The 13,666-nt window shown below is 34.1% G+C and overlaps 3 protein-coding genes across 4 annotated transcripts; all 3 read left to right on the top strand.

Annotated features, from left to right (window-relative positions):
* Positions 1–3,456: 3,456 nt before the first annotated feature.
* On the top strand, positions 3,457–4,812 carry LOC108362340 (uncharacterized). 2 transcript variants are annotated; one of them, XM_017615270.1, is made up of 4 exons: positions 3,457–3,656; positions 3,849–3,898; positions 3,970–4,059; positions 4,151–4,812. In XM_017615270.1, exons 1-4 carry the CDS (start codon positions 3,528–3,530, stop codon positions 4,650–4,652), a joined length of 771 nt encoding a protein of 256 aa, XP_017470759.1. In that variant the 5' UTR covers positions 3,457–3,527; the 3' UTR covers positions 4,653–4,812. The 2 variants fall into 2 exon arrangements, with proteins under 2 accessions (XP_017470759.1, XP_017470758.1); XM_017615269.1 differs by having other exon boundaries at positions 4,133–4,808.
* A 4,673-nt stretch (positions 4,813–9,485) lies between these two features.
* LOC108362339 (uncharacterized) lies at positions 9,486–10,617 on the top strand. The gene is made up of 4 exons (XM_017615268.1): positions 9,486–9,662; positions 9,765–9,796; positions 9,888–9,977; positions 10,089–10,617. Exons 1-4 carry the CDS (start codon positions 9,537–9,539, stop codon positions 10,555–10,557), a joined length of 717 nt encoding a protein of 238 aa, XP_017470757.1. The 5' UTR covers positions 9,486–9,536; the 3' UTR covers positions 10,558–10,617.
* Positions 10,618–11,698: 1,081 nt separating this feature from the next.
* LOC108362337 (uncharacterized) lies at positions 11,699–12,989 on the top strand. Its single transcript, XM_017615267.1, has 4 exons — positions 11,699–11,901; positions 11,960–12,553; positions 12,634–12,683; positions 12,946–12,989. Exons 1-4 carry the CDS (start codon positions 11,741–11,743, stop codon positions 12,972–12,974), a joined length of 834 nt encoding a protein of 277 aa, XP_017470756.1. The 5' UTR covers positions 11,699–11,740; the 3' UTR covers positions 12,975–12,989.
* The last annotated feature ends 677 nt before the right edge of the window (positions 12,990–13,666 follow it).

The raw sequence follows: 13,666 nt of genomic DNA, 5'->3' as shown, positions 1-13,666 counted from the left end.
TAATACTAGCAAGTGAGAGGTGAAATAAAATTACTAGAAAATTTTTCAATAACAGCAATAAATCAGGCGTATGAACGCTAAGGGAATGGCTATAAATTACCGACGTTGAGCTCCAGACTGTGAATGACGGTGTTGTTTGTTGGTGACTCTTTGTGTTTGTTGTAGTTGTAAGGTCAGCTTTTGTTATTGGAATGGTTTTCACGGCTCTCAGCCGTAAAATGGTGTTTGTATTGGCGCTGGAAAGCTTAAGTTCATTTTACTTTTTCCTGTTTTTACAAGGGGATATCCTTATTTAGGGAATAGACTAAAGTGAATAGTCGAAATTACATAGGAGTGTACGTATGCACATAATCGATAGAATATGCAGGTGCAGACATGTACAGAGGTATGTATGTATACTGTACATGCATTTCTTACAGAGGCATTGTGAACTACTACGTAATGTGAGCAGACATATTTTTGCATACATACTTATATGCATGTGCGATCTTTCCACCAGAATTATAGAACCAATTATATTCTAAGCCTGCTACCAAAATATTTCCAAAAAATATTAAGATTTACGTGAGCTATACCATTTTGAAAATACCTTTAAAAATAGCATTATTTTGATACGGTTGATACCATTTTTAAATATGTTTATGCAGACCTGTTAATCTTAAACTATTCTATCGTCTGAAGTGAGGTTTTGGTTTTTTTTTTTAACNATCTTCAGTAGTTACTAAAATATCGCAGTTTTCGTATTTCTGAAAATTACCGTTATATGGGAGGTAGGCGTGGTTATTGTCCGATTTCACACATTTTCAATACCATCCGTCCTATTAAGATATCTTAATTTTTACTCGAGTTATCGTGTGCACAGACGGACGGACGGACGGACGGACGGACAGACAGTCACCGCTTAATCGATTTCTCTTTTCATTCTGATCATTTATGTATACATTTGTCTATATCTATCTCGATTCGTTTTGCCTGTTACAAACAACCGTTATGTGAACAAAGTTATAATACCCTTGTGCACAAGTGCGCTCGGGTATAAAAAAGCTTGGTCTTTTTCCGAAATATTTTTGCGGAAGTCTTAAACTATAATATTTTTTTTTGCCGATTTTTTGTATGGAGAATTATGCTCCCTAATGTTCATATAATGTGAAAAATTGTCAACAATAAATTACCTTGACTCTCATATAAACTTACTTGTATTTTCATGAACTCTGCTTTGAGTATAAGCTTTTGAAAAGTATGTTTGCAAATCTCTGGAGCTACATACGTGCATACATACTCGTATTTATAAAAGAAATATTGTAGGAACAACCATATCCTAAAACTGAGCTAATTAATTCATTAAAGCGAAATATTTTTATGCAAAATAATATGTTTAAGAAGAGGCTTCACTCAAATCAAATAAACTTTAGTACCTCTGGGCACTTATAATACTGTCCTCAAAAACGTGAGGAAAAAAAGTATTGGCACAGTGCACTTTTCGCATTATGTATATGCAAAGTTTTTAATTCTATGTAATTTATTTTCGATAATTTTTTATAAAAATATAGTTCATTTCTGACTAAATCCTGGGGTACTGCAACATACTAACTACTTTTTAGGAAAAGAAATTATGGATTGGGTTTACTAAAATATTTCTTTATAAAAACTTGTCATTAAATTTTTGAAATTTAGTGGTCGAAATATCGCTGCCACAGTGTAATGCGAAGAGCACCAATCTAAATACGTTCGTCTATGGGTTTTTTAGATCGGTGTCGTGGGGAGCTACTTTCCGGCTGGGAAATTTAGCAAGTTCCTAACTATACAGGGTGCCTTAGACCACCCGCCCATTTTTTTATTTAATAACGCAAAGAAGTGACCTGCCGAATCGGGGATGCTTTACCTTTTGGTGGTATTACCGAGTTCCGATTTCGAACGGAAGTGGGTTAAACTGACCTGGAAACTATTTGCTTAAATTGGAAACACATGTTTTTACTACAGAAATCGGAAACCGCAAGACCGTTTGCGAAAAAATTACAGAAAAATCAACGCCAGTTGTTATAAATTGCACTTGTTATATGAAAAAAGCCGCAGTAAAAAAAAAAAACTAATAATAAAAATCAATGCGATACTTAGCCGTTCAAAACTTGCACTGATTTTATTAAAAATTTCGTAAGCCTTGTAACTGCGTACCAAAGATTTTTTTTAAATTCAGATTTAAAAAATGCAAATTTTGATGAAAATTTTGTGATTTTTTTCTAAATTCTGTATAATTCTGTTTAATGGGCTTGATTAAATCATGAACCAACTTTTAATAAAAAATAACACAAAAAAATGTTACTTTAAAAACATTGTAAGAATTAAAAGAAGCACCATTCATCCACTTTTGACCGCCAGTGTACACACAGCTTGTTATGAAGTCGATATTAAACTCATACAGGTATATTAATATATTTACATAATTTAATGCAGTGCTAGTACCGGCGCCGTTGTTCACTTGTTCGACAAGCAGGTGTCGACAAGAATGGCGCCGACTGAGGATTTCATTTTGAAAAGTGTGACACAAACAACACTAAGCGCTAACCGTGACTTAAGTGATATTAAACTACTCGTATAATGTCTGCCTGCTGCTAAAACCAAAATGAGAAAAACGCACGCACACAAAAAAAAAAATCAACGAAAATGTGAAAAAAGGATTACACTTCAGCGAAAAGCGCAGAGTAAAAAAAATTCATACATCTTTACATATGGAGCAATATAAAGGAGAGCACAGCATAGACTTTATTTTGACTATGGATATGCCCAGTATATATACATGTACATATGTATAAGATATACTGGGATCTATATTTGAACGCAAATACGCAATTTAATATTCAGTCACAAACGCGGGTAGAATATTAGAAACATATCGAAACCTAACCACCCAAAAGACGTAAGCGACATTTTTTTCAAAATTTTATTTCTGATGCAGAAATACATCTAAATGCTCTAGGAATATTTCTGAATTAAAAGGAAAGGTTAGGGCACGATATTTATTAGAAAATTTTGACTACGAATATTTGTGTCCAGTTATAGAAGGATCTATCAGCCGAGGTATTCTCGCGACAATTACTGGCTATTGGGAGTCGATGGGAGATCAGGACGAATTTCATTGCCTCATAACTTTTGTAACTTTGTAACATCGAAAGGAGAGCTGATCGAAAGAATGCTGCTTAATATTCAAGTTGATTATTGGAATCACGATTGGCTCAGTGAACGAGTTATTCTTGCCGCGAAGATTAAGGATGTCTATAAACTCAATAATGCTTTGCAAAGTGAGGAAATAATATATAGGTCATACATACATATTTATATATATATATATACATAGATTAACAATATTTCTCAGTAGCGATTAAATAGTTTAATGTTATATTTAGCTCGAGAATCGCTTGCATTATCTGCATATACGACTCAGTCAGTTTGGTGCATTTGACGAGTATAAATCAAATGCTTAGTTCTCTATTTGGTTTTCGTCTGTGAAGGTTTCTTTAGTTTTTTAAAAAATGCAACAAATACCAATTGATAAATTCCTAATGGCAATGAGCGTTTTATTAACATCACCTGAAAATTATCTACAAATAAACTCACAAGATGTAGATATAAATCCATTTATGCGTACTGGCGTTGTTGATGTGCGTATACATACTTACATACTTACATACATACATACATATGTGTAGAGTATTATAAAATTTAAAGCGAATAATGACTAGGACCCTTTTCTAAAGTCGGTTTTAAAGTTTAACTGGCCTTTAAAGAGCAGATGCCTTTAAAACCTACCCCTAAAAGGCTGGTTCATTTCTCAACTTTTAATTTTTCAATAGGTAGTAGAGCAAACTTGCAATATACCGGAAATGAGCAATCTAAGCAGCGTGTATGTACATATAATATAAAATAAGTATAAAAAAAATTTAGCACTTTGTAATATTACCACTTTGAATATAGCTTAAGCGCAGTGCTGGACAATCAGTTGGCAATAAATCGTAGAATAAAAAACATTATGGATGATCTAAAAACAAACGCAAAGTACTTTGGGTATGTATGAAATATATATATTCATTATAAAAAATTTAACATATTCTTATGACTAAATAATTAAAAAATTCAGCGGTAACTACGCTCTCAGTTGTGACAATCAACAAGTCGGAGAAGTCATTATAAAGCTGCCCAATTTGCCAACTGCCTTCCCGGTGCGATGCGTAAGCAATGAATACGGTGACAATTGGTTATTGATCGCTCAGCGCGATGTTGAGAGCAAATTGCTGTACAATACCACAACGCAATCAATTGAAAATAGTGTTGGTGACCCACAAGGAGAGTATTTTATTGGTTTTGAAAAATTACGTGCCATAACTGAAAGTTATCTGTGCGAGTTGCTGTTCGTTTTTCAGAAAAGTGGCGAGCAAAATTTGTATGATCATTTTGAAGCTGTTACATTTGGTGCTGATAATATGGTAAAAATGCTGGGTCAACATAAAACCAATGGATTTCGTATATTTGAACCCGTATCAAGGCATGCGAATGCCGTGAATTCGATGTTGGCTTTGAAATCGGCTTATTTTACAGTAACAGTATATTTGAGAAGAACCACATTAGATGTGGTGCCACAACTGAAGAAAACAACATAAGGCGAAATGTGGTAAAGCCACATAGATATATATGTACCTAAGTTTTGCTTCTTCATAAATATAGTACTTTCATATTTACATACTCTTATTTGACGATACTTACTGATTTAATTTATTCATACAAATGTATGCATGTTACATACATGTATAATGTATAAAAAGTTTCGAAGTTTGATGTACATTAGGATTTACGTGAGCTGGGCCGATTTTAAAATGTCTCAAAAAATCCATTATTTTATAAAAATGTTTACACATTTTATCAACAAAATCAAAATAACGAGATTAGTCCTGCTCACGTAAATCCTAAAATTTTCTCGAAATGTTTTGCGAAAGTCTCCAAATATAACAAATTTTATAATCCCGTAGGAAAAACTGCAACTTTTTTGGTGAGGCTAGAAGCCGATTTCTTTCTTTTCGCCAGGAAGAAAACTATATACTTAAGATCCTCTCAGTTGCTTCGTTTGAGTGGGGTATGTATTGAAAAAAACTAAATTACATATTTTTTTCAAACTGTGGAAAAGTACCACTATTTAAGGATTTCATCTATATTTCCTCATGGCTTAAATTATTTTTTTCAACTACGCAAAAACTTTGAAAGACTAAGAATTCGCTAAAAAATGTATCTAACTCTATGTCTCGCATGCACAACTCTTTAACAATGTCCGTAAAGTAAGTGAAAAAATAATTGTAAGTTATAGGCAAATTTTGTTGTTATTAAACTGAAAGTTATCTTCGAGATAACTAACAACACACGACAAAAAATCGTTAGCCTTCTTTTTGTATAATTTAAGCTTATTATCGCAATTGGTACGTAGCGACCCGGCGATATACCCGTAAAACGATTGATCTTTTTATTTTATTAATTTCTTGGGTATATCAAATATTATCTGAAACACGTCAATTATAATTAAATTATTTTCTTCTAACTTTTTACAGTACAGTTTCAGGAAGTTCCAACGTTATATAAAAACCTTAAGAAAATCCTCAAGTATTTTGTTTGAATTAAAAATTCAGTACAAATCAGTACAAATTTTGAAAAATCAGGACATTAGCGTACTGATTGAAGAAATGAATAAAATCAGTACAATAGTTGAAAAATCAGTACTGTACTGATAAAATCATAATGTCTGGCAACCGCAGGTGAGGCATTCTAATGTACATATGTACATACATACATATATATGGCTTGGCCGATTTGGCTTATTCTTTTTTTTGGGTTTATTTGCGGTCATAAGAATAAGGTTCGTATGAAAAATTCTTCGCTAGGTGGCGCTGAAATTCTTCTAAAATACTGTTGATTTTTTTATTTTTACAAGTTTTTTTTTTATTGCACAAAGTTTGAAACTTTGGCATTTCCTTCCATCTGCCTAAAGTGTGTTCGAAATGCCAAAAAATGCGAGTCTTGGCCACTTGGGGCTTGCAGTAAAATTTAATGGGCTACAAAATCTGTAAAAAATTTTAAATTTTGGTGAAATTGTTTTATAAGGTTAAACTTTTACTTTTGCAATTTTTTTCATTTTGGATGAATCCAAGTTAATTATACTAGCTTTTATTATGTACCATTTATTTACAATACAATACAATACTAGAGTTCACTCTTTGATACGAAGTTGCGAACGGCAAAAATCAGCGCTTTGTTTTACGCAAAAGCGTGAACAGTATTGTCGCTTTGGCTGCGAAATTTCAAACAGTTCAGCCATAGCGCGATCTCAAATATGTTGCGCTTCGTTCTTGCTGTCGCTTTTACTGCTTTTCAATGTATGAACTTTGCAATAAAAATTTAAAATTTAAGTTCAAAAATCGGGCTGGACAAAATCTCTTCTAAATTTTATTAGCTTTCCTTAAAAAAAGTCAAATCGGTTGAAAAATAAAGGTTCTGAGCTAGTTTGAACAGTAAAGAGGATGTTGGGATTGTGTTTCAGTCTTCATGGTCAAAAAAGACACCATAAACACCTTTGGAAAAGTATTTTGCTTTAGATTACATGAGTTTTACGATTAAAAAATTGATTGAAAATGACGGATAGAATCGCCTTGTCAAAATTTTCGTATTCGTAAGTACCTAGTTTTTGATGCAAACTTTTCAATTTGAGCTGTATTTGATGTTCCTAACGGTGTTATTTTCGCACTTTCATTTGCTTCGTAGTTTTGTTTTTGAACACGAAGACAAAGGAAAAGACAAATTGATGGCTGAGTTGAAGATCGACCTATCTCGGCAGCCAGTTTGAAAACGCCCTATCTCAGAAAACTTTTCAACAACGCCCTATTTCAGAATTTATTTGAAGAACGTCCTACCTCAGAATTCGTTTCAAAAATGCCCTATCTCAAACGAATATACATTGAAAATGTACTGAGATAGGGCGTTTTTCAATCAAATTCTGAAATAGGGCGCGTTGTGTAGGTTGATCTTCAGCTCTGACAACGAAATACAAATACCAAAACGACTACTAAGACGAACGGGAATACAAAGAAGGATACGGACATGAGTAGGAAGCGAATACGAATACGCGCAAAAATGCAAAGACGAGTAGGAAAAGAAATACGAATGCGAAGGCAAATACGAATACGTATATCTAGATGAATTCGATACGGGAACAAATACGGTGACAAATATGAATAGGTGAAAGTGAAAAGTGAGTGCGAACACTAGTACGAAGACGAATAGGTATATGAAGGCAGCGACTAAACCGAAGATGAGAAAATCTTTGGAGTCTTTGAAAACTAGAAAAGCGGCCGGCAGCAGTAACTGGCATTTCGTTAGTTTAATAAATAATTAGATGAAGGTTCAGAAGAGATGAATGAGTATACAAATTAATGTAATTGAAGCTAAAGCAGATGCACACTGATATACATACATACATGCCTTATCTGTGGTAAGTACTTGTGAAGAACATTTATGAACACAGAGGAGTATTTGCACAGCAAAACCGATCAAAATTATTTTCAGTGTTTTTCATCTCAGTAATAAAATCAAATATGAAAGTTTGTCATAATAAAGGATTTCATATTCATATACAAACTCAGGCGAAAACTACTAAAGATGATTGGTACCAATAGCGGGCAGAAGGGTTTCTTAGTCGTAAGTAGATCGATATTCTGATGAAGAAGTAACCTGCAACTGCAATACCGAGGGATACTGTGCACCTGAAGTTCAACTTTATAAAGAGGTTTTAAACTGATCTCAGTAATAAAAAGAGCTGGGCAAGCATATCCGGGACATATCAGATAAACCAAACCATGATGACTGATGGCTCATTGACTGAAGAGGCTAGCGGGATAGGTGTAGATAGACCGAGGTTGGGATACTCAGAGCTTATGGGAACACATATGCCTATTTTCCAGGCTGAAACATAGGCATACGAATCAGAACGTTCTCATCTTGACTGACGGACAAGTATCCAATAAGGCCCTCAGTCTCATCAGATAACAAATAAACTGGTGATAGAGAGCCTTGACAAGCTGCATACTTAGTTTGACCGATCGAGTTGGATCATAGCCAATTTCATTGGCCCAGACCACTTCTGTGGCATAGAAAAAGAGGCACTCTCTGCTCTGGCCCGTTTGGAGGAAGAGGCTCAAAGAGATCGCTGCTGGGACAATCTACCAGGTCTAGAGCATTTTTAAACACTTTTAGAAACATACAACCTAAAACGTTTAAGTAATATATGAGCTCTTCAAAGTATAAAATAAGAATTATTATAGGAATTCTGGAAGGACACTGCATGCTGAGCTGCCATCTGAATAATGGGAATTTATTTGAAGGAGCGATGCATATTTTGCACGATGGATAGCAAAACTGCGCACCAGATCTTGAAAAGGTGTCGTGTACTGATGCACAAGCACAAAAGACAACGAAGTGAAGATTTGATAACCAGCGCATAGTGAAATCCAGAGATTTAGGCTCAATAATAAAGTTTCTCTCAGAAACCGAGTTAATAGACACTCAAGAACTCCGTGAGCGGGGCACAATAGATCTAACGAAAGCAGTGTTTCATCTCCAAAAATAATAATGTCAAATGCAGAACAGCGGGAGAGTTTCCATAGTTACCTTTCAGTAGATCGATTATTTAGCTTTAGGAATACCATTTTTTTTTTATACATATATACATATGTAGTTATTTTGAAGCATTTATGCCACTCATAATCAAGTTTCCTCGAATAGATTAGTAAGATTTATTCTGTTTCTATTTTCTTATTTAATTTCGCACGGCGCTGATAGCTTTAAATCAGATTATTTTGCTTGGAAGTTCATACATATGTATGCATGTTTATAGTTCCCTGCAGAAAAAATTATCAATTGATAAAAATAATCCACTTGTAAACGCTAACTTGAAACTAGTTGACAAGTAATGCAGGATATTGTTTTCTTTGATCGCGTTTCTATTTAAATGTCCTGCACTTCGCAAATACTTTTTCGAATTGAGGACAAATAAAAGGACGATCGAAATTTCATATTATAATTTTGAAGTTATGTCTGACGGAGTTCGAATATGGGACCACCTACAGCAAATATGTAAACAAATATGAAATGTAATAAAAAAAAATATAAAAAATAAAATAAAAAATAAAAAATGTATTTTTCCTATTGATATTTTATGTCCAAAAGAAGTTAGTTACATCAAATGCAGACGTAACCACCCTTGACTACATCTAATGCAGAGGTAACCACCCCTCACTATTTCGCGGCCGTCGCCATAGAAATATAGTTAGCTTTCGTCAAAGAAAATATACAGATAATAGTGACTTTTAGCACCTTCCTAATCAACTTAAAGTTAGTTACATTTCCTGCAGGGTTACTATTCTACATACACAAGTCAAACAAGAAACGTTTACGAGCGGCAGTCAGTGTAAAACGCAACAGCAAGTAGGCAACATTGCTTGCATTTTATGTACCTTGCATTTATGTTTATATGTATTAGCAAAATGCAACAAGTCAACTCATTGGAGCGAGCATTTACAATGCTAACCTATTTTTTATCAGCGAAGGACTTTTATGATATCGGTAATCAAAAGGTATGCAAGCGGAATTTTTACATACATACATACATACATGAAATTGAAACTCAATGGGATTCTTTATAAAATTAAAATTCATATTTTCATTTCCATACGCAGACTTGCCACGAATTAGATGCCGACTTTGATAAGTGAGCAATATTGATATGTCAAAGGATTTTCCAAATTGTTTTTAAAGAATACTACTAGTCCCATATTTGTTTTATTTATCTCCTTATCTAGGGTGCAAAAGGCAGTTACGCTTGGAAAAGAGTTCAAAGAAACACTTTTTGTTGTCAATGACAGTCTATCGCGTATTGAAAATAACATAAGGTATGCTATACCCACATATACACACATACATTGTCAAATTCCAAATATTCGACATAGTACTGAGCTCAGTGGTCATAAATTTACATACATAAATATTTTTTTTTACTATAGAACAGCGGAGCCCCAAATATTCAACCTGGGTCAACCTTACCCCTGCAAGGATCAAACAATTGGTGATCTGTTTTGTGAAGACAACCGATATTCGACAAATTTATTGCTTATTGGACGTGGTGCGAAAGCTTTAACCCACAGTTCATATCAATATTTATTAGTTGGAAATCCGTGCGATGCACGTTGTATAACAAGTGATGTAGACTTCTTCATTGGTTGGAATGCATTCACGAAAATTTATAATAAAAGTTTATTTGGCTTACTTCTCGTTTACATAGACGCAAGTGGCATGGAAAATTTTCTATATATTTCAGAGATCATAGTTGATGATAAAAAAATTAAGTTTTCACAAACACGTAGTAGTATGCTGATGTTCAATTTAGAAGATTTATTAGTGAACAAGTCGTTAGAAGGTGTTAATATAAGGAGTTGGAAAATGTATTTGAAAAGAAAGGATCCAGCTATTTGAGTGCATCTAAGAAGTAACTAGACAAATTGTCAAACATACGTACGTACATACATATGTAATATTTACACAACATATGCAAACACATTTACACAAAAATAAAGCTGTTTTTTTTATAAGTTTTGACAAAGTGTGTATATTATACTAGGGGTGCCAGTTACTGTCGAAATGCGACCGTTGTTCCAGTAAGACCCTTGGAGAGGTTTTCTGACTTAGCTCCCTGCTTTGGAACTAAACAATTACTTAGAACTTTGCCACGACTTGGAATATACCCGATATATTCCAGTTTGTCAATAAATTTCGATAATTTGATACCTATCGATAACTCAATGCATTTCAAAAATACTAAAATCTCTAACTCAACAAAATTCGATCTTATCGACTAATTTCAATAACTTTCGATAACTGTTTGTTTCTAAGGCCTGATAGATTTGGTTAACTCTAAAATGTATATATAATCGATATAAGTCGATAACTCGATAAACTTTTGATACGTCTATAAATTTCGGTTACTCGGTTGATTATGTTAGCTACATATTTTGCAAAAGCTATCGACCAATTTCTCTGGTAGCACGATGAAATTCGATAAGCAGTATTAACTCGATAATCTTAGATAACTTTGAAATTTCGATAAATCGATACATTTTGAAAATTTTTTCGAAAACTTCGATTCCATAAATAAATAATTTTCAGTAAACTAATATATTTTGTTGTTTGCGCCCTCTCCAGCCCGTACCAGCGTGCGCCCGCGTGGCTAGATAAGATACATGTATCCACAAGCCTATTTGTTGTGCATTGTTTGGAAATTGACTCATAAAACTTATAGAAGCCATAAAAAACTTTTATACAATACTTTTATTGTAAGTTTGGGTTAAATTATTCGAATAGTTATAGACCGAGAACTACGCGAGTCGAATTTACTTATGTTGTTGTTCAAAAACGTGGGAAATAAGTGAATTAAGCTTGCTTACAATTATTAAATGTAGCTCGTCGACTTTTCTCTTTGAGTGCAATTAAACAAATCATTTTCGAACAATTTTGATGTATATGCTCGCAAGTTCACTAAATTACATTTATGTATGTATGTATACAAAATATTCGCATAAAGCTATGGCGAAATATTTAAGCCGAACAGTTTTCCATAAGCATTTCATGAGCACAGATCTATCCTCGGATCATAAAAATTATGTCTTTGGAACATATGGTGACGGCAATGTCGTGCTTACTCTCGACATGCGGAAACAATGGTGGCACTACGTTGATGAGGAATTCGGCGATGGCAAGACCACTCGACGATGTTTGGGGTGTGGGCTGCAGGGCAAAGGCGGTGGAGTTTAGTGATAAACTGTAAGTGTACATACATATGTTTTAACATAAACGCAATCACGATGTAACCATTTGTTAGCGATAAATTGCTAAAAGATCAGTTGAATGCAACAGAAGTGCTGAGTGAAATTGAAAAACGCGTAGCACGATTAAAAGGTACGAGTACAATAGGACGTAGGAAGCGTGAGCTACCACATAATTCAGATGATATGAGAAATTTGCGCTTTGATTGCAACGGTAAACAAAAAATCGAAATCAACGCTGATATGCCGTTATACTTAGTTGATTGTGAGCGTAAGTACTATGGACATGGTTGGAAATTGATTGCTAGTTTGGATGCAAGGCATCGAAAGCGTTTGAACGAAAAAAATCAATGTGAACAGCTTGATGGATATGAGAACTGGGAGCGCGGCGACAGCGCGAGTGACTACTTTATCGGCTTGGAACATTTGCATGCTATAACAGCAAGTAAGGGAGCGCATGAATTGCTGATATTAATACACGATCAACAGTATGGTGAGCGGATGGTGGGGGAGTCTGTTAAACACTTCATGCATTACCGCTCATTTGCTGTAGCTGACGCAAGTAATGACTATAGACTGCTATCGCTAGACGGCTATGAAGGTGATATTATTGACCCATTGAAGGCAATGCTGGGAAAGCCATTTTCAGTGTGAGTGTAAAAACCCCACATAAATAAGTATGCTTGAATTGAGTGTTCGTTATAATCTCTCTGTTTTCTTTCTATCGTAGCGCCCAGTTAGATGTGGCAGACACGGACCGGGTTACAATGTTTGTGAGAAGTGAGGAAATGACTTAATTATATAAATGTGGTATGCAGTTTTGTAGCCCACTAAATTCCGATATAAAAAATGCAAGTTCGGAGTTAGTCAAAAATCGCATTGATTTGTGAGATTTTTTTTTTTTTGTTGAAAATGTTTTGCATTTATTCCATATAAAGTATTTTCGAAATTTTGTGAGTTAGTAGTCTTGTTGCCACCAGTGCACGTAAATAAACTATGTATATTGTACGTTACTATTTCGTTTCGTTTATTACTTCAACAGTTCGGCACAATACAGAAAAAAACAACTAAGTTCAATTTGGTGACAGTAAACTACAGTCGTTTAGTAGTTACAGACGAACCAAGAAACGAAATGAATCGTGCAGAGAAAAAGATATGTGCACTGCCGAAGAAAAGTATTTGCACAGCGAATTTTGCCCAATATATGCACCAATTTCTATTCTAGTATTTTCCCGCTAATTTTTTATAAAAATATTGTTCATTCAACAACAGAAAATATAAAAATATAAGTTCGATACTTGGCGCAAAACTTACGAAAATTCAATAAATCCTAATGCAAATTTTCAACTTTTTAATCAGATTTTTTCGAGTTTTCTTGGAGCATCCGGTGGGCAAATCTCATTTCTGGAACAAATGTCAGTTACGAGGTTTTGCAGAACCACGATACGCGGTTTTGTACTTTAAACGACGATATGTAGAGATTATTCTCATTTTCGAGCTTCACTAGATAATCGGTAATTAAAAAACAGATTAGTCATGCGAAATTCCTCCCTCGTTAATATGTACTTCTCAAATAATCTCAGATTAAACCGCTAATTATCAGTGTCCAACCCAGTTTTAGCGACTATTTTTGCGAAGAACAGCAGAAACGTCAATTGTAAAAGTAAAAAAAAAAGAAAGTTAGCAGGAAAAGAGCTTGAGGTATTTTTAAAAAACCATTAAGTTGAAATATATTTAAATTGCCTAACTCACAGTTATTTTTT

Source organism: Rhagoletis zephyria, unplaced genomic scaffold (assembly GCF_001687245.7).
Source record: "Rhagoletis zephyria isolate East Lansing unplaced genomic scaffold, Rhagoletis_zephyria_1.1 Rzeph_scaffold_00991, whole genome shotgun sequence".
NCBI classification, from domain to species: Eukaryota; Metazoa; Arthropoda; class Insecta; order Diptera; family Tephritidae; genus Rhagoletis; species Rhagoletis zephyria.
The sequence above is the reverse complement of the archived record's forward strand: the minus strand, read 5'-3'. Positions and strand labels throughout refer to the sequence as shown.

Excerpts from the sequence above, each read along its gene's own strand:
- LOC108362340 (XM_017615269.1), top strand. The coding sequence starts at position 3,528 with ATGCAACAAATACCAATTGATAAATTCCTAATGGCAATGAGCGTTTTA. Across the intron at positions 3,657-3,848 it reads TGCGTACTGGCGTTGTTGAT|GTAGTAGAGCAAACTTGCAA; the intron begins GTGCGTATACAT and ends ATTTTTCAATAG. Across the intron at positions 4,060-4,132 it reads ACAAACGCAAAGTACTTTGG|CGGTAACTACGCTCTCAGTT; the intron begins GTATGTATGAAA and ends TAAAAAATTCAG.
- LOC108362339 (XM_017615268.1), top strand. The coding sequence starts at position 9,537 with ATGTACCTTGCATTTATGTTTATATGTATTAGCAAAATGCAACAAGTC. Across the intron at positions 9,663-9,764 it reads ATGATATCGGTAATCAAAAG|ACTTGCCACGAATTAGATGC; the intron begins GTATGCAAGCGG and ends TTCCATACGCAG. Across the intron at positions 9,797-9,887 it reads TTAGATGCCGACTTTGATAA|GGTGCAAAAGGCAGTTACGC; the intron begins GTGAGCAATATT and ends CTCCTTATCTAG.
- LOC108362337 (XM_017615267.1), top strand. The coding sequence starts at position 11,741 with ATGTCTTTGGAACATATGGTGACGGCAATGTCGTGCTTACTCTCGACA. Across the intron at positions 12,554-12,633 it reads CTGGGAAAGCCATTTTCAGT|CGCCCAGTTAGATGTGGCAG; the intron begins GTGAGTGTAAAA and ends TTTCTATCGTAG. Across the intron at positions 12,684-12,945 it reads GGTTACAATGTTTGTGAGAA|TTCGGCACAATACAGAAAAA; the intron begins GTGAGGAAATGA and ends TTACTTCAACAG.